Below are 21,154 nucleotides of genomic sequence, written 5' to 3' on the forward strand. Positions count from 1 at the left end.
TATGTGATTGGCTGCTGCCTTGATTTTTATTTTCCATATGTTTATTTCTCTAATATTCTTGCCTTACTAAGTTCATTGGATTAGTACTTTTTGTAACAGATCTGAAGTAGTCTTCGACAATCAAGTAGTTTGGAAGAGGCCAGGTTGTTTCTGCAGTTGGCGTGCCATAAAATTCAGGAGAAATTTGAGAATCTGGAAATATGGTGTATGTGCAGTTGAGAGATCTAAATTGGTTGTTTAATGTTCCTTTCTACTGAATTTTGTGATAGAGTAGTCTTTTCGCACTCCTAGTTTTGCAAGGAAAGTCCCGTTATTTATTTTATGCTGCAGAGCTTTAACAGATGCTGATAACATTGTTTCAATTTGGCATTTTCAGAGCCTACCACAGTTGTATCAAGTATGACCAAGTCGATTGCAGAAGAAGATGATCAACACAATACTTATAAATTTCACCAGCGGGGATGAAGTTTCAAGCAGCAAGCTGATGATGGAAGTCTTTATAGACAGGTTCACGAGTCTCATCCTCCTTTCTCTCGCATACTGATCTAGTGCTTTGCCTTTGTCTTCACTTCCCTTGAAGCCAGCCATTTCTTAGATTACCTTAGCTTGAATGACACTTCCATCATGAAGCTGAAGGATGAGAAATGAATTTTCTGATCCAAATTCACTCCAAGCATCCTGCATCGAAATTTTATCATCCCCACTGGTAGTTCGTTAGCTAGGATTTCCAATAGAACTGCCCATCTTAGGCATCGCCCCTCTCCATCCCTGTAAAAGGCCAGCATGTTGACTCATTTAGTGTTGTCATGCATGAAATTCATGAAAGAAAAGAGAATGATTAAGACATACCCGATTGGTGTTTCTTGGAGCCAAACAGATTAGTTGATATTTAGTTGATAAGAACTTGGTATTTTGACATTAAGGTTTTGTCACTGATTTCCCCGGATGTTATGATACGTCTTATATTAATTTACTTAGGAGTGTGTATATTGTATCCTTTGTTATCAAGGCAACTAATACTAGTATGAAGGATGAAAGGTTAATTACCCTCTAATAGGAATAGGTGTTTCCCTTAGCTTTGAGCCCACACTCCAAGCTGATCAAGTGCACGCCAACCATTAGTCTGAATGCCTATTGCTGGTGCCCTCAAAGTCTCAGCCCTTTCCATCACCAAACTGCTGATACCCTTCCTGCAACCATTTCCCTGATATACACATCTCAACTTAATATTGATTGAAAGCCAATAAGGTAAGAAGAAATTAAAATATCCTTCATAAATCAGGACTTTGTTTCTTTTCTTCTATTCTCCTTTTTTAAAGGAAAAATGAAAACTCAAAAATATTCAATATCCGAAGTAAAATAGGAGTATTCAAAAGGATTTGAACACTTAGGTGGTGTTTGTTTTTTTACTTAATTTTAAATAGAAATTTAATGTTTAATAGTGTTAAATATTAGGTTGTTTGTTTTTGTAGTATTTTATTTCTATTAAGTATTAAAAAGTAAAAAAAAAAACTAATATGTTATTTTTTTCTATTCAATAAAAAGTTTATAATAAGTTATGAAAAAGTAGAAAAACAAACAACCTAAATTCTGAAAACAAATCGCTTTCAGTAAAAAGTCAAAAAAACAAACACCCTCTTAGGTGTCAACACATTGGATGTTTAATGGTTGTTTGGTAAAATTTAATATTTAGTACTTAATTATTTAAGTTGAGTTTAAATTAAATTATTTTTAAGTTGTTAAATTAAAATTTATTATTTATTTTTTAATTTAAATATTAAGATTATTTGATAAAATTAACTTAAATTTTATTTTAAGTTATTAAATTGATGAATCTACCCCGTTAGTTGTAATAGATATCTATTATTATAATATTTAATTAATATTTATTTTCATTAATCTTAAACAATAAATTTGTTTACTAAACATTCATTTTTAAAGTATCTTAAATTTATAAGATAACTTTAAAATGTTTATTATAAAAAATAAATCATAGATTCGGAGTTTGGTTGTGGAATATGTTCTCATTAAATATGGACAAATAAGATATAAAAAAATTAGAATTAAGAAAAAATTAACTATTTTAATTTAATATATTAAGTTATTTTATCAAATATATTTAATCTATTTAATAATCAAGTTATTAAGTTACTTTTAAATCATTGATTTGATTTAACAAAGCAGAATTTTAGAAATAAAGGCTTTCGGTTTTCCCAATTAGTGTAGTATGAGACTTGAGTATTGAAGTCAGGGCTATAGGCCATTCCATGACCATCCTACGACTTATCAACATTGCCCCAGACTCTAAGCAGACTAGCAAGAGATCGTTGGCTTATGTGGAATGTGAATAAGGTTGCTGATTATAAAACCTTAAATCCAAAAAGAAACTAAGAAGAAGAAAAGAAAACGAAAAAGAGAGACCTGTGAAGGGCCAGTGCACTGGCAAGGCCACAAAATACCACCACCAACTATTACTCTCTCTTCTCAACTCCTTTCATCATCATTTCTCTTCTGAATTCCCTTTTTCTTCTTTTACTTTATTTTATTTTTGCAACGGAAACTCTTGTCACGCCCCAAGATCCACTCTAAGGGCATGACGGTTATTTCACACCTCAAACCTGAAGGCTTAAAGTGTAACTTGACTCAAACAATTATTTTATAACTGGAAGTTACCAATTACCAAATATTTGTTCAAAGCAGCGAAACAAAATTCTAAAATATTCAAAACTTAACTTTAAAACTAAGCATTCATCAACCAAAATCCATTATCTAAATATATTGCAAACTCAAATAATTCAAGTGCTAACAAAATTTTTATAATCTCCAAATCTCAACTTCAAACTATCATAAAAAAAATTTAAAAGTTCAATATCTAAATAACTTCCAAAAACCGAATACTCCAAATGAACATAAACTTATAAGCTAACAAAGTCTAAAAATAACATCCTAAGTAAAATCCTAATGATGACCACTCCCCGACCTAACCATCACTCCTCGCCCGAACTAAGGGTACCTAAAAAGTAATCAACAAATAGGAATGAGTTCAAAGCCCAATAAGGAACATTAATACAGTCCATGGATCAAATATTTCAAGTTCTCTTGCAAAATAGGAGATATTATAACTAATTATTTTCATAAACCTTTAAGTTAGTTTTGCCAATACATTCAAAACTTTTAACTGTACACTTTCATTTCTGATTCAAACATTTTCATATCAAATTCAGTCAAAACATTCAAATCATTTTTTTACTCTGGTCATCAAACATCAAATAGTGTCCAATAGGGTGGGACTTTCCAAATAAGTGACTAGCTTTAAATTGTTCCTTTAAGGTGGACGAAACAAAACACTACTAGTATTAATAACCTCTAACCAAACCCTTAGAGGCTGAGGTTCAAATCAATTACATTCCCCATCAAGAAATGTAAAGATCAACTATTATATCCCGTTGACAAGAACCAAACAAATCAGAGTCAAACACTTATTTCAATTATTCAAATTTGCAAAACATAATATCTCCACATTTCTCTATTGTAAACAAAATATAAGGTTCTAACATACTTTTCATGCAAAACATATTTGATTCATGCATAAAACCAATGTTTTAAAAACCGGACCGGACCGGCCGGTCGGACCGGTTCAACCGTCGACCGGTCACAAATCCGGTCCGGCTTGCCCTATTGAACCGTTTAACGATCAAACCGGTCACGAACCGCCTAAACCGGCGGTCGGACCGGTGACCCGGTGGAACCGGACGGTTCTAATCGAACCGAACAGTTCCAGTTAGCCACCCTTTTAAAGGTTTTCTTATATAAAAGGCTTGGGCAAAAGCCCATGCTGGGGGCCTTGTCTCATAATGACACAGCCCACATCCCACTAAATCATATTATGGGCTTAGACTTGAGCCCAACTGATGATGTAATGCATTGCCCATTTGCCCCTTAATGTGGATGGCTTTTATAGGCATCCTTTGCATCCTCATTTCACTTGGAATCCGATGTGGGATTGCTAACCAACCTAATCAATGAAAAAAAAATAGCAAGTCCCACCGTGAGGATTTGAACCTTGGACCCCAAGGTCTATAGGCATCCCAAGACACCACTCAACTACATAGCTTTTGTTATCTTATATGCAAACAAAATAATATATATTAGATTTTAAATTTTTTTATAATATTAAATAAAAATAAAATAATATTTTTAAAAATGATAAAATTAGTTTAAATTTTCATTTTTAATATATTCACATTTAAATATTTTACATATTCCATTTAATAAAATTAAAAATATTAATATGATTTAATTTGATAATATTATTGATTTTTAATTTATTCATATATATTTTAAAATTTTTATAATTATTTTTTATTTTAATAATATATAAATTATATATTTATGACGTCACCGGTTCAATAGCGGTTCGATAGCGGTTTGACCGCCGGTCCGACCGGTGAACCGTGAACCGGTAACTTTTCCGGTTCGATTACCGGTCCGGTTCTGAAAACATTGCATAAAACGAATAATAACTCAAAACGTTTCCAAATGATGTATATAAAAATTTGTTTTAAAAAAAAAATAATTGCATTAATTTTCCTTACCTCAAAAAAAGTCCTCAAAAACTTGGGAGAAAAATAATTCTGGAAAATCTACCATTCACCTAACAAAGTATAAGAGAAATACCAATTATTATTTATCTAAAATTATAAATTTGACAATCCTAAAATTTTAGATATTCAAATTAATGTTTTTACTTATGAAAAATAATTTAATCTATTCATATTTTAGAAAATTAATAAATTTCTAATTCATATAAAACTTAAATTTTATTTTCAATTTATTTCTTATGATACAACATAATTTAATTAAACTACAATTTATTCTATTAATTAAATTTTATGTTACTTATTAACTTACACTCATCATTAGTATAATAATATTGATAACTTCTATTCGCTCACTTTCAGTATTTTTTTTTTTTTTTCACTAAACATAAACATTATCCCCAACAATTCTCCATATTTGCTAGCATAATAATATATGTATAAAGTAACCACCAACACATTCCCCCCCTACATATCTCCCTTATTATTAATATTATTAATATTATTATTATTATTTTTATTATTTTATTATTTTATTTTTTTTCACCACTCTTCATTTTCCATGCATGCACTCTTCTCTTTTTTTCTTTTTCTTTTTTTAATCTATAGGAGTTATGCACACATAGAGATCACACCTTTTTTCTTTTTTTTTTTAATAATTTCAAATCCCTTAAGCCACATATATAAAAAATATAATTATTTACTCATTTAATTTTTTTTTTTTTTCATTGTTTAGATCTAACCATCTAAGAAAATTTTGAATTGCCCTATTATCACCGATGGAACAACCTATATTCGTAATTTCAATATTTTGACCTAAAAAACTTAAATAGATTAACCCTAGCCTAAATTGAAATCTTCCAGAAAATCTTTTTTTTTTTTTTTCTTCGAAAACTTAAGATTTCCCAATTTCTAACAATAAAACCACCAATAATCCTAAATTTCCAATATTTTGATATTAAAACAAATTAAAAAAAAAAAACCTAACCCTAATCTCAATTAATTTTTTTTTTCAAAGAATAACTAACGTGTTTAGAACTAACTAATGAATATAATATATTAATTTAGGGTTAGAATCTTACTTGAGAAGACCTAAACTTCAACTCTAAACCTCTAACCCTTGAGCCCTACAATCTCCAATTCCCTAATTCTGATTGATAGGGTTTTCTGAATGAACAAGAGGAAAAAAAAATCTAATTTATACCTAGAATTTTTAATTGTAAAAGAACTTTTTTACTCTTAATGAATTTAATTAATTACTTTATAAATTACTATTTTACCCTATATTAAATTTTGCGGTGTTATATATGGTTGGCTTTGTATTTTATACCTGATAATCAGTCATTTCCATTTCTTTACAAAAACCACATCTTTTATTTGTTTTCAATTATTTTTAATTATTTTTACTTTTTTTAAAAGGTTATTTTAAAAAATAATTATACACACATCTAAAATTATTTAAAAAAAATATTAGACATAAAAATTATTTTTTCAAACAGACTTTTCTTTTACAAAACATCAATAAATAGTTTTCAAAAATTATTTTTTTAAATTATTTTCAAAAACAATTACCAAACATAATATAGGGATGTCAATGAAATGGATATTGTCTGGGACATATAAATGGGTTTAGTAAGTTTTAGGAAATTGTTTTTGACTCAGGCCCATTTGATTGTTATTTGGGCCTTTTCACCCCACTTATATATAAAATAATATAGTATAAGATTTTTATTTTATTTTTTTTCTAAAATCCATGGAATACAAGTTGAAAGTTTTTAAGATAGAATATAAACAACATTTAAAAACTACATTTTCATATCATTGGAGGAAAAGGTAAATATTCCTTTTCATCAAATCATCCTCTTCAAGTATTTGAAAAATAAAATAAAAATGCATTCTCTGTTGTGCCCTTAAGACTTTGACATTTTCTCTCGTATTGCCTATATTAAAGCCAATATTGTTAATGTAAACATGAGATATCATAATAAGAGATAAAATAATATATCTTATCCTTGATTGAGAATATAAAAATAAATAAATAAATATCTTATCCCATTTTTCATCATATATAATAATTATTATGTTTAATGAAGAATCTTTCTCATATGTGTTTATGCAATTTAAAAATCATGAGGGAAAAGGATGAGACATAGAGGAAGAATGTAAATTCTAATTTCCTCTCATCCATTTCCTTCTATATTATATATATATATATATATAACAATTGCTCTACTAAACACAAATAATAATAATAATAATAATAATAATAATTAAAAAAATTAAATCTTTGGTTTGAAAATGTAGTATTGTTTATTTATGAAATGTCAAAATTATTAATGAAGAAATAAAATTACCAATTCAAAAATAAATTGGGGGAGAGATTTTTAAATAGTATTAAACACAAACGAGATTTTGTATTTTAGAAATACCAAATATTGGCAACACAATATTTTTATTTAAAAAATAATTTAATATTAGGATAAAATATGTTTTCCTTCCCATTTTTATTCCTTTTATAAACCAAATACTAGGTTTGCAACCAACTAATCATACACATGGTCTTATATACTTGAACATTTAAAGTATATTTACTACTCTGTTTGGCTAGTCACATTTTAGGGAAGGAAGAGGTGACATTTTCAATATTTAGATCAACTTTAGTAAAATGCATTTGATTTTGTTTTATACTTTGATTTGGGTTCACTAATATGGTATGGTTTTATCCATTTGGAATATATGTTAGAAACTACAATTTGGGTGTGAAACACCACTTGAATCTCGGAGGTTTTAGTAAATAAAAATTGTAGAGAAGGCAATCGTACTTAGAGCCCGTTTGGCAGTGATTTTTAAAAGTGTTTCTACCCTTAAAAACACTTTTAAGTGTTTTTGGGATGAAAATAAAGTGTTTGGTAAATTTTAAAAAACACTTTTGAAAATCTGGAAAAACACTTGAAGTGATTTTTAGAGAATCACTTGACAGGTGTTTTTTTTAAAAAAACACTTCAATTTTTTTGAAATATTCCAAAAATGCCCCCAGTGATTCCCGATATCTTTCTTCCCTTTCGTTCATACCTCTCTCCTTTTTATTAAAAAAGTCTTTTTTTTTTTAGAAATTAATAGGTAATCATATATTGTTTTAATTTTAAAATTATCTTTTATTCAATGTTATTTTTTTTAGTGATTTAGATGTTTTTTCATTAATAAAAAAGTTTTTTTGTTTATCATACCATTTTTTTTAATTAAAATTGTATGTCCTTTTTGGTAATTTATTAATATTAAAAGTGTTTTTATATTTATACAATATATTATCAAAAACACTTTAGAATCATTTTTTCTGATTATCATAAAAGTGTTTTTCACAGAAACATTATAGCAGAAAACACTTCAAATAAAAACACTTCCACTAGAATCACTACCAAACGGGCTCTTAATATGTCCAAGTTTTTTTTACATTTTTATATTAATTCTCTTTCTTTTTTTTCACCATTTGAAGACTCCTTATTCGAGATCCTTTCCTTGGTTAAAATTTCTTCCCCTTGTTATGCCCAAATTCAATAAACTCTTTGAACTTCCTTGTGATGAGAGTAAAATTCTCATCTTCTTCACTAGCTTCATTCTCATCATCTTCTTCATCAATAATGGAGATCTTGAGAGCAATGCTTTTTTTCCATTTATCTTGCACATCTTGATGACTCTTCATAGTAATTTCATAAGTCAATAAGGATCTAAATAGTTCATCCGTTTTAGGGATACAACACCCACTCCGTGGTAACCAACTCAAGTACACTACATTCAAGATCATTGACATGACAATTACACAGTTGGCATGACTGTTAGGATAATTAGATAGGTAGTTTCCTCCTGTTATAATAAATTCCAATAACTGTTATGAACTGACTGCTACTTAAGGAAGTCAACACTTTAATAAGAAATTGTTAATATTTACTTTCATTCGTTTTATTTTGTCTTCTAACATGGTATCAAGCAGAGCTCATCCACCATAGGGGATCCCTCAAGGACCAACAAAATTATCCCTATCTCTTTTCCACATCTTATCTCATCCAAGCTAGATAACAACAACTTTCTAGTTTGGAGAAAACAAATACTAACCACTTTCAGAGGTCACAAACTGCAACATTTCCTCACTAAATCCTCAAACTTACCATCAAGATTTATGTCTCAAGAAGATGAAGCTCAACACCATACAAACCTAGTATTTAAAGACATGGAACAACAAGATCGGCTCATTATGTCATGGATTCTTGCTTCCATATCTTATACATTTCTCTCACATTTGATGAAGTGTGAAACTTCGGCTCAAGTATGGAGAATCCTAGACCTCTATTTTGCTATGTGTTAAAGTAACTCAACTGCACAACACCAAGAAAGGAGACCTAACTATAAATGAGTATCTTCTCAAGATTAAAAGCACAATTGATCTTTTTACCCTAATATAGCATAAACTGGCAATTAAAGAACACATTGATGTAATCTTTGAAAGACTTCCACAAGAGCATGAAACATTTTTCATCTCGATAGGTTTAAGAATTGATCCTTATTCTGTAGAAGAAATCAAAGTCTTATTTCTTCCTCAAGAAAGTTGTATTGATAAAAACATAAAAAATTCAAATTTCATTGGTTTAATTAACTTAGCCACAACTAGTGAATTTTCACAGTTCAATCAAATAACTGGGCACAAGAATAGCTATGAAGTTCAAAATTCAACAAGACCTCAAGAATTCTTTGGTCATGGCAAGCAACATACCAAAGGAAACTTCTTCCAAAGAATATGTGGAAGATATGGTAGGAGCTCATGGGGAGAAAATAACAAACCCCAATGTCAACTATGTGGAAGGTTGGGATATGTAGTTATGCAGTGTTATTACAAATTTGATCACTTATTCGTAGACCCATCTCAACTGTAGAATCATCCATCTCAAGGAAACATTGCTCGAATATCTCAACAACCTTTGTGACCATTATCTTAACATGAGAAACTTTCAATTGCATTCCCACAATAAACTCTTTCATATGCTACATAATACACCTACTAATACCCAGACTTTGGAGCAACACATCATTTAATGCCTAAGTTGAATAACATTGTGGATTATTCACAATTCTTTGCACTAAACCAAGTCTTCATGGGAAATGATAAGGGTTTTCTAATTCATCACATTGATACCATATCATTCTCATCCCTTCTTGATCTGTACAAAACACTTGCAATAAAACAATTGCTTCATGTTCCAAAAAACACCAAAATTTTGATCAATGTTTCTAAATTTGCTAATGACAACCATGTATACTTTGAATTTCATTCAACCTCTTGTTTTGTCAAAAGACCTAACCATCAAAATAGTTATATTCAAAGGCCAACTTAAAGGAGGATTGTATGTGTTTAAAAACTTAAAACTCAACTCCTCACATCTTCAATACTTAGTTGCTCCTTGCAAGCCCAACATAGCAGCCACAAACACCAACTTTCTTCAAACCTTTCACAACAGCAACCATAAAAACATCCTTTGAATTGTGACATAATAAACTTGGTCACCCATGTGATCAAGCTATATCAAAAGTCCTCAGCAAATGTAATCTTTCACACCTTAATAAAACAACTTCTCCAGTTTGTTTTTCATTTTGCTTAGGAAAAATTCATAAATTTCCATTTCATTCATCCATATCTTCTTACACTACACCCTTAGAACTCATACATTCAAATTTATGGGGACCTGTCTCAATACCTTTTTCCAATGGATATCAATTTTACATTCATTTCATTAATGCCTACTCAAAATATACTTGGATTTATATGCTTAAGCAAAAATCAGATGTCTGCCAAGGCTTTCTAATTTTCAAATCTCAGGTTAAACTTTAAACAAGCTACAAATTAAGACCATGCAAATTTAGGATGGAGAATACTGCGACTTCACACGCTATTTTCTTTCTAATGGCATTAGTCACTAAATCAAATGACCCTACACTCACGAACAAAATGACACAACTAAGCGTAAACACTAACGTATAGTAGAACATAGCCTTACTTTCTTAGCACAAGTTTCTCTACACTTCAAATACTGGGATGAATATTTTCATACTTGTTTCTTTATCACCAATCAGTTGCCCACTCCAATCTTAAAACACAAAACACCTTTAGAAACCCTTTTCCACACTGCACCAAACTACTCTCAACTAAAAGCATTTGATCATGCATGTTATCCTAATCTCCAACCCTACAACAAAACCAAGCTCCAATATTGTTTCACTCCATGCACATTTCTTGGTTATAGCCTCACCAACAAAGGGTACAAATGCCTCTGCCTGGATGATCATGTCTACATTTCCCAAGATGTTATTTTTTATAAATACACTTATCCATTTATGTAATTATCACTTTCATACTCATCCACCCCATCATCTTCATCCACATTCCCAATCTCAGCCATATTTCCTTCATTTTTTTTGTTGTTGGTTCTCCATACTTCATCACCTTTTTCCACCCCTTTATAAGTGTTTCCTTTTATTCCCCCAATTAACACTACCAATCACAACTTTCAACAACCACATATCTTTCACCAAGATATTTCATTATCTATACAACTTCCTTTACCACCTCCTACCTCCACTTATCCCATAATCACCCACTCTATGCTTAACATTTTTAAAACCCAAAGCCCTCATTGCTTCTATAGTGTCTGCATCAGTCCCTGAAGTCTTTCATCTTAGTCATTGGAAAAAAGCCATGACTGATGAATATCTGGCCTTCTATGGAACAATATTTGGTATCTTATCTCACCTCTTTTCTGATCACAAGATAATTGAATGCAAATGGGTCTTCGAAATCAAAGAAAACCCTAGTCGCATGATTAACAAATAAAAAGCCTAATTAGTCGCCAAAGGCTTTCACTAGGTTATTGTCGGGTTTGATTACAATGAGACATTTAGTCCAATTGTCAAACTGACAACCATACAAACTATTTTCATCATTACCTTAACAATGCAATGGAAGATTCACCAATTAGATGTTAACAATGTCTTTCTTAATAACGATATCCAGGAGAAAGTTTACATGACACAACTAGCAAGGTTCATTGATCTTCAAGCTCCCAACCATGTTTGCAAGCTCCACAAATCCATTTATGGTCTCAAGCAAGCCCCTTAGGCTTGGTTCGATAAACTAAAATAAATTTTCATTCAACTCGGGTTTACATCCACCAAGTCTCATTCATTTTTTTTGTTCAAATCACTCCCCAAGATTCAACCAACATTTTACTATATGTAAATGACATATTACTCATAGATAGCAATGAGATGTTCACTTATCGAGTCATCACTCAACTCAACCACATCTTTGCTCTTAAAGATCTTAACGAAGTTAATTACTTCCTGGGTATCTAAGTCATAGCTACCTTTGTCAAATTGCATCTTTCTCAAACAAAATATATCTTAAATATTCTCCAACACACCAATATGATCCATGTTAAACCGGCGGTTGCCCTCATGACATCCAATAAAAGACCATCCTTAATCAACAGTAAACTATTTGAAAACCTTGAGCTCTACCGAAGCACAGTTAGTGCACTTCAATATGTTACCATTACCCAACTTAAGCTCACATATAATGTCAATTGAGTCTGTAATTCATGTAAGTGTGTGTGTGTGTGTATTTTTGTTTTAATTTTTTATTTTTTATTTTTTATTTTTATATTTGGGTTGTCATTAAACACATCATTTGCTACCTAATAGGCACCCTACACCATGGGCTTCATCTCCGATGCAACACCAACTCCCAACTTAACATCACTAGGTTCAATGATGAAGATTAGGCATCAAACATTGATGATCATCACTTCACATTTGACTACTACCTCTTCCTTGGGCCAAATCATGTTTCCTCACACTCTCGTAAGCAACACATCATTTCTAAATCTTCAAATGAAGCGGTATATTGCAACATGGAAACCTTAGTTGTAAAAATCTCATGGCTACAAACTCTTCTTTGTGAACTGAATATCATTTCCTCTAGTACTCCCATAATCTAGTGTGACAATCTTAGCACCATTCATTTAGTAGCAAATCGAGTTCTTCATGCCTGTACTAAGCGCATAGATATCAACCTTTACTTTATTCATGAAAAGGCTTTTTAACAGCAAATTTATATTCAATATATTCCCTTATTTGCTAAAAATGTTTATAGTACTCTGTTTCTCATCATGAGAGACAAACTCAACGTTACAACCTATCTCTATTAAGTTTAAGGGGGGCTGTTATAGATACAACACTAGCTCTGTGGTAAACGACTTGTTGGAAGATCGGAGGGTTGACCACAGTCATCAACTCCCCTTGTGTTCGAATGTCATGGGCGCTTGGGTGAATGCACTATAAGGCTAGGGTATACACTTTTCCTGACAACAATTACTTTTAGGAGAGTTGGTAGCGCCTAAGGTCCTACAAGTGATATCAGAGTTGTGGTCATGAGTTCGAACCTTAGGGGTGTCGTTGAGGGAGAGATTATTGACAAATTGGAGGGTTGGTTGTGTCCATTAACTCCCATTGTGTTCGAATGTCATGGATGCTTAGGTGAATGCACTACAAAGTTAGGGTATGTACATTTCCTGACAGTAATTGTTTTTAAGAGAGTTGATAGCGTCTGAGGTCCTATAAGTTTAGAAGAGTTGCTTTTAGGATGGTTGTTATTTATGTTATTTATGTTTGATTATATTGTTTTGAGCACCCTTAATATACTCCTTGAAGTTTCTAAACTTGAATATTTTTTAAAATTCACATGAGCATATATTGAGAAGGAGCTTTTCAGTAACCTTGGTTTTGTCATCATAAAAAATCAAGAGATTGTGAAACCACAGTTTAATTAATCTCGGTTTTGATAATAACAAAACAAGGTTTGGAACTAATAATAAAATTTCAAGTGTGTTTAGGTAAAAACATTTTCAAAATGACAATTACAAAAACAAAATCAAGGTAAAGAGAAATTCATAAGAAGAAAAAGACTTCAAAGATAAGTATTTTTAAAGAGTTTAGTTTCATAAGGATTTTTTTGTAAGGTTGTTGATGTATTAGGTTTTTTATGCATTACTTTATTCATTTATGCACCAAAATTATCCAAGAGTTATTTTGTTTTAAATCTTTTAAAAATTGATGATATCATATTTTCAACTAAAACCTTATGTCAAATGCTTTTCAATCTTGTTTAAAAGTTTTAAGTTGAAAATAATGGTTGTTAAGCCAAAAGCGGTTCAAGTGGTTGAACCAGATGAGGAACCAGTCAACCAGTTCAGTTCAACCGATCGAAATGTGCAAAAACCTTTTCTCTCTTTCAGAATGTTTGTTCAACTGATCAAAATTGAACCTCAACCGGTCGAGGTTGAATCTCAACCGGTGGAGGTTGAATCTCAACCGGTTGATGAGTGGTTAAGGGGCGGTTGAGATTCATCGATCACCTGCCAAATATTAAATACTAATGGCTAATCAACCAGTCGAACCGGAGTTAGACTAGACGAACCCCCGATGGCTAGTTTGACATTTTTCCTCTATAAAATGCTTCAATCTTCATTGTTTTAAGATCTTAACCTTTCTAAACATTTCTTGAATATATTTGAGCCTTGGGAGAGTTTTTTTTAGTGCACTATTTTTCTAAAACTTGCATATCATTAGTGCACCATTTAATCATATTTTTCTTGTATCATTTCAACCTTAAAGTTTTCTACTAAGATTTTGTAAGATTATTTCTTATCTTCATTTGTAAATCTTTAAGAGGAAGAATCTAAGTATAAGGTATCACTTAAGGATTGTCAAGTGTGAGGTATCACTTGAGGGGTTATTCAAGAGTGAGGTATCTCTTGAAGATTGTAAAGGATGCTTGGAGCCAAAATAGTGTATTGGAACTATAATCCAATTGTATGCTTGCAGGCTTGATTTTGAAACCTTGAATTAGTGGAACCTCAAGTTTGGGATTAAAGTTATAGGAGAGTGAATGTAGGTTGTGTTGCGCCGAACCACTATAAAAATATTGTGTTTACATTTTCTCTTTCTTACTCTTTTACTTTATATACAATTGTCTTTATATTGTTTTATTACATATTTACATATAATTGTCTCTTGCATTCACATAAATTAAATTGTCAAAAAGAGACCCTCATCCTATTCACCCCCCCCCCCCCCCCCCCCCCCCCCCTTTAGGGTGATTACCTTAAGTTGGATTAGTCTAAGTTTTCTAACACAACTCAAGTGCACTACATTTAAGATCATTGACACAACAATTACACAATTGGCATGATTGTTATCATAGTTAGCTAAGTAGTTTTCTCTTAATATAAAAAATTCCAATAGTTTTTATGAACCGACTACTACTTAAGAAGTCACCACTTGTATTGTAAACTGAAAAGTAATGAGAAACTATTGATATTTTCTTTCATTTGTTTTTATTTTTTATTTTTTTATGTCTTCTAACATTTCGAACAAAGCTTTGTTAGGCCATTTGCTTCTTTAATGGTAAAGACGACTTCCCATTTCTTTGGAAGAGACATTATAATCTTGATCACTTTCTCTAATTCTTTATAGATTTTTCCCAATGCTTGATGTCCATTTATGGTATTGGTGAACCTATCCCTACTAACAAGATTAAAAAAAGTCTAATCATAGTTTTTTTTTCTTTAATGATGTGCTTCCTTTTAATTCCATTTCTATGAGTAATGTATTTGCATCGTTCATGATTAATATGAATTCGTTAATTGATATTTGATATGTCTAATTTGTAGATTTTGTAGTTGCAAATCAAAGTATTACCTTTTATCATTTTTTTGTAATTTTTTTATATATTTTATTTTGTCATAGATATGCCTTTTTCTCAATCACCATACTCTTTCCAGAGCATGCCTTAACCAAAACCCATAAGTTTTTCTCCTCCTCATTTCTATTCATTTTTTCTTAGGTTGTTATTTGTTACAATTTTAAACCAACCTCCTCCACTATTTTTTCATTATTGTAATTTGGTTTGGTCACTACCAAAAATTATAAAAGAAATTAATACCTATGATTGAATTATTGCTCTATCTAATGACTAAAAAATGGAGGGTATTGTATATCTTCATGGCACAATAGCATGACTTAAAAGTTTTGTTCAGTAAGGCTATGTTTGGTTCTTGGAAAATTTGAGGGAAAATGCAAAGGAAAGAAAATAGAGAGGAAAAGTAAAAGGAAAGAAAAAGTGAAGGAAAATAAAAAATAGAGTTAAAGATGATAAATTATTTTTATTTACTACTTCAAACTCATTTTATTTATTTTAACTCATTAATATAAAGATTAAATAATTTTAAAATGTATAAGTTTCTAACTAATTTTAATTATATTTAATTTTCTTTGGAATATTTTATAGGACAACCAAACATGAGAAAATCATTTTTCTTAGCACTTTTTTTCTTTCCTTTGTACTTTCCGGGAACCAAACATAACCTAAGGGAAAAAAAAAATGTAACCATAAGAAGTGATTTTTGTTTGATTTAATGACTAAAAATGTGACACAAATTCCGAAGAAAAGGAAGATAAAAAAAAAGCAATATTTAGTCATTATATTTGATTTTTATATGATTTTATGATTTTATGAAATGGAGGGTATTCTGTATATTTGATTTTTGTTTGTTAAAATGATTGGGAAAATGGATTATTTTTTATTCAAATTGAACATTTAGTCAAACAAAATACAAGAGTTTGTTTTGTTGGTTGATTAAAAAATAGAAAACCTTTTTTGAAAATAGAAAACTATTTTTAGAAATTCGTTGTTCTTTATTTTCATTTAAAAAAAATAAAATAAAATTAACAATAGGTTTTATAAAACAAGTAAAAATTTCATTTTTAAAAATAAAATAAATTTAAGAATAGGTTTTATAAACTAAGTAAAACTTTTCACCCCAAAGGAAAACATACAAATTTTTAAATAAAGAAAATTGAACATGATATTCTTCTTCTTTTCTCTTTCCATGATCCAATACCAAGACTGAAAATCTTCAAATATTATCTTCCTTTAAATTACAAATGTTTTTTTTTTTAAATTTTTTTTTATTTCTATTAACTTTTGGCAAAATTTTCATCAAAAAAATAAATTTAAAATCAAACTATACATGATATATAAAATTTATTAATTTTCAAAAATAATTTTAAACTTAAAAACTAATTTAATTAGAAAGCCATCCAGTTATAAACTAAAATCCATTTTAAATGACTTGGTTTGTTTCTTCTTTACCTATATAGTGTATTTTATAAAAAAATTAATTATGTAAATAAACTTCAAATCACATACCTAACATGTTAGATCATTTTTACTAGTATAGTAATTTCTAAAAATAATTTATAACTCAAATAGTGATATAATTAATAACAAAAATTTATGTTACAAAAATTAGTCTAGAATTACTTTATTGTTTATCTTTTATATATAATCATATTTTTTCGATTTCTTTCACTAAACAAATAAACTTCAAATTAATAGGTTAATAATTTTTAAAAATAATTTGAAACTTAAATAGTGAACCCATTATTACCATTAATTTATTTGGTTCATAATGACCTTAATATTATTATTATTATTTTGCATGTAACTATATTTTTATAAATGGTATCATAGGAAAAATTGACTTTGAATCAAGTGAAACTTTTTATTAAACTTGGTAATTGGTTTAACAATTTTCAAAAATAATTTGGAACTAAAAAAAAAATATCTTATTACTATACAAAATAATAGACTAAAATTGATATACCACTAATAATGACTTTATTGTTTCTCTTATACAAATAACTATATATTTTTTCAAATTTTTCATTAGGTAAATATTCTCTAAATTAAGTAATATATAATTAATAATTTAAAAGCATTATGGAATATTATATTCATAATTGAGTATAAAATGTGCATATAATGAAAAACTTGGCTTATTGATATGTTAAAAAGGTCCAGCTTTATCTGTTAGTCATTTCATATAAATATTATAAATAATAATAATTTTTAAATTATTATTATATTTTTTAACAAAAAGAAATCAATAATGCTCTTATCAACATGCTAGTATCCTTATTTTTTTTTTTTATGAAAAATATAGTTTATGAATTTATTATAATATTATTATTCTTATTTTACTAAAACAATTTATTTGTAATTATAAAATTCTTTCATTTTTAATAAGACTTTAATTAAATTTAAATAATATTATATAAATTGAATTTATACTATTTTTACAAAATCAAAATTAGAAAGATTATTTTTAAAAACAACTTACTCAAGTTTTTTGTTTTTTATTTTTGAAAGTGTTTTAAAAAACAACTTGTCAAACATCTTTATTTTTATAAAATATTAAAATATCTGTTTTTATTTTTTAATTTGAAAATAGTTTTTAAAACCAAGCATAAGAAAAATATGCCAAGGGCCTAAGTTTTGGACATATTTTGAAATTATTGTTCAAATTAACCCTTATAAAAAAAAAAATAGAAGATGAAACATGAGAGAGAAATAGGTCATTTGGACAAATATTCGAAAATAGTTCCTAAATGCATATTTCTATGATTAAAATGGTTATTTTGAACCAAACTCAATATGATTGCATGGTAAAAAAAAAAGGGCCTAAAACCATGCCCAAAATAAAGGCAGCCCAACTGGGGCCTTGGGTGAGGCCCACACAAAAAGCAGCCCAAGCTAAAGCTGGAGTATACATAGGGCAGCGATGCTCGGCTGGTCCCTCCAAATTCCCTCTTCTTTTTTCGATTCTTCTTTCCCTTTCCCTCGAATCATTTCCTCTCTCATTCAATCTCATGGTCGATCGATTCCTCTGGAAGTTTCTCCATTGAAATCGCCGAGATTCAGAGGAGATGCCGCTCTTCATTTCCGACGAAGAGTACTCCCGGTGCTCAAACGACGTCGCTTTGGTCGCCGAGAAGGCGGATTCCTTCATCAGAGACCTCTACAACGAGCTCCAGACCGTCAAAGCTCAGGCCGATGCCGCCTCCATCACCGCCGAGCAGACTTGCTCTCTTCTTGAGCAGAAGTACATCTCTCTCTCCCAAGAATTCTCCAAACTCGAATCTCAAAACGCCCAACTCAACTCCTCTCTTCAAGAACGACTCTCAGAGCTCGCCCAAATCCAAGCTGAAAAGCACCAGCTCCACCTCAAATCCGTAATCTTTTCTTTTCTGTATCTATATATTCATTTTTGCGTTTTTGTATTGTATAGCTGATTTGTATGTTTCGGGGTTTGTAGATTGAGAAAGATGGAGAGATTGAGCGGTTGTCTACTGAGGAGTCGGAGCTTCATAAATCGAAAAGGCAGTTGCTTGAGTTTTTGGAGCACAAGGATTTGGAGATTAGTGAGAAAAATGCTACAATCAAAAGTTACTTGGATAAGATTGTGAGTTGCAATTTTGCTATTTGCTTTGGTTTTTTGTTTTATCTGGTGATCGGATGTTATGTGTTGCATTTGTTCTTTAGTAGCACACTATGTGATTGCCTGAGCAATGAGAAAATGCATATTCCTAAAAGAAGCAGAAGAGAGAAAAAGAAAAAAAAGAAAGAAAAAAGGAGCCTAGTTTGAGATAGGTGGCACGATGCCATGAATTGCTTTGTTGACTAAGTCAACATGGAACATAGAAATGAAAGTTTGCATCTTGGGGGTACCTTTTCTGAAATGTCATAATTGGTGAAAGGGCGGCACTGTCCCATGATGCTCGACTATCCTTACCTGCAAATCTTAGGAAATTTGGTGATAACCTTTATTGCAGTCTTGGTTTCAGTTAATGTTCTGGCTATGTTTTTGCCTCTTGGAATTTTTTTTTTCATGGTAGTTGGTGTTATTATGTTGAGCATGATAAGCTATCTCTCACTGTATTTACATATTGGGAAGTATTGATTCAAAAACTATGGGTGCATTTGGGACACATGTTATGAGAATGAAGTGTAGAGCTATATATACCTAATTCAATTTAATATAGTAAGAATGGGTTGGTAACTATAGGCATTCATCGATCATACATATTGAAGCATTGTACTATAAAGTTGTGGTGATATCAATTTATCGAAGTCTCACATTTTAATTCATTGATTCATAATGAAGTATGTTACAAAATAAACTTTCTAAATGGTTAACTATAATTTTAAGTTTAAGGCCCATCTAGTCCACTATTAAATGCTGTTACAACCATGTTCCAAGTTTGGACAAATCCCAAGTCATGATGTCGAGAAACTGTGACTATAAACAATTTGACTATTTGCTTGGATTGTTTATGGGCATATATGTGCGTACATGCCATGTTCAAAGGTGGTAACTTCTCATGTTTATCGCCATCTTGCTTCCCTTATAAAGAAAAAGAAAAAAAGTTGAAAAAACTTAAAAACATCAAACACTAACTTCTTAAGCCAAGTTTTATTATGCATACATCATCCATATACCACAAGATAATAATTCAAGGGAAAAGGATACTAGTACCTCAACAACTACTTCAAATAGAAAAAAAGAAAGAAAAGAAATAGGAAATGAAAGTATTCTAATCTGTTTAACTTTAGAATACGTTTTAAATAATAGCATACAAAATTTTTTAAGAAAAGAAGATCAAATCAATTTTTCCAAAAAAAGCTATTAACAATAGTCAGTATGCATGATTCAATGTAGAATGCATCATACCTGTTACATTCATCAGATATGTGTTTTACATGAAGAATATGTCTTATTGGGTATCATATAGTTTTTCTTTTGACAACTTATCCCTGTGATTATGTTGGTTTGTATCTTCTCTTTGTTCAGAAGCTAACTGATGTATGTTGTCAATTTAATGTCATCCATCTTTATTTTTCATCCTTTTTGAAGGTTAACATGACAGACACTGCTGCTCTAAGGGAGGCTCGACTGAGTGATGCCGAGGCAGAGTTGTCACGTTCTAAGGCTGCATGTGCACGTCTTTTACAGGTCACTTTAATGCTTTACTTCTTGTCACAACTTGCTGCCATTGTGTTTAAATATCTTTTTGTAACATCTTCCTGAAAGCTCTTTTGCAAAAGAATCTTATGTGCATCTTTACTAAGCAGACTTTTTAGGTTTCAAACCTCTTTTGCTTCAACGTATTTCAGAGTGTAATGAAACCCAATTAGATGGAGGATAATAATAAGGGAAAAGATAGAAAAATAAATGTGTTTGAGCATTAGTACAAGTTGGATTGATACATATTGTTTCTTTTACCTAACAAGTAATGATTTTGGGTCAAATTAGTAATTTAAAAACATGGTGTTAGAGTCTAAGCTTTGGGAAGGTCATGAGTTCAAATGTCATTACTTCTCTATTTCTATCCTTTATTGAGTCCATGTGCAAACCTATAGAAGTTTTTTGGTGAGGCAAGGTGTTACGATTTTAGACCAAATTGACTTGAGATGCATTGCTGACCTAATATCTAACCAAAGTTAAAAGTTTTGGGAAATATCAGCGATATTTCCCCGAAATATCGGACTTTCACAACTACCGAAAGGATATTTCAGTGGAAATGTCTTTTGCTTGATATTTCCCGATTTT

At 30.3% G+C, this 21,154-nt stretch overlaps 1 protein-coding gene across 2 annotated transcripts in view; it reads left to right on the forward strand.

The window, feature by feature from the left end:
* Positions 1-18,332: 18,332 nt before the first annotated feature.
* The window catches only part of LOC100251875 (nuclear-pore anchor), a 73,573-nt gene continuing 70,751 nt past the window's right edge, over positions 18,333-21,154 (forward strand). For both annotated transcript variants that reach the window (XM_010646780.3, XM_010646781.3), the window contains exons 1-3: positions 18,333-18,776; positions 18,860-19,006; positions 20,459-20,557. In XM_010646780.3, coding sequence (XP_010645082.1) covers positions 18,471-18,776; positions 18,860-19,006; positions 20,459-20,557 — 552 coding nt within the window. In that variant the 5' untranslated portion in view covers positions 18,333-18,470. The remainder of the gene's footprint in view (positions 18,777-18,859; positions 19,007-20,458; positions 20,558-21,154) is intronic.

This window comes from Vitis vinifera, chromosome 19 (assembly GCF_030704535.1).
Source record: "Vitis vinifera cultivar Pinot Noir 40024 chromosome 19, ASM3070453v1".
In the NCBI taxonomy this organism is placed as follows: domain Eukaryota; kingdom Viridiplantae; phylum Streptophyta; class Magnoliopsida; order Vitales; family Vitaceae; genus Vitis; species Vitis vinifera.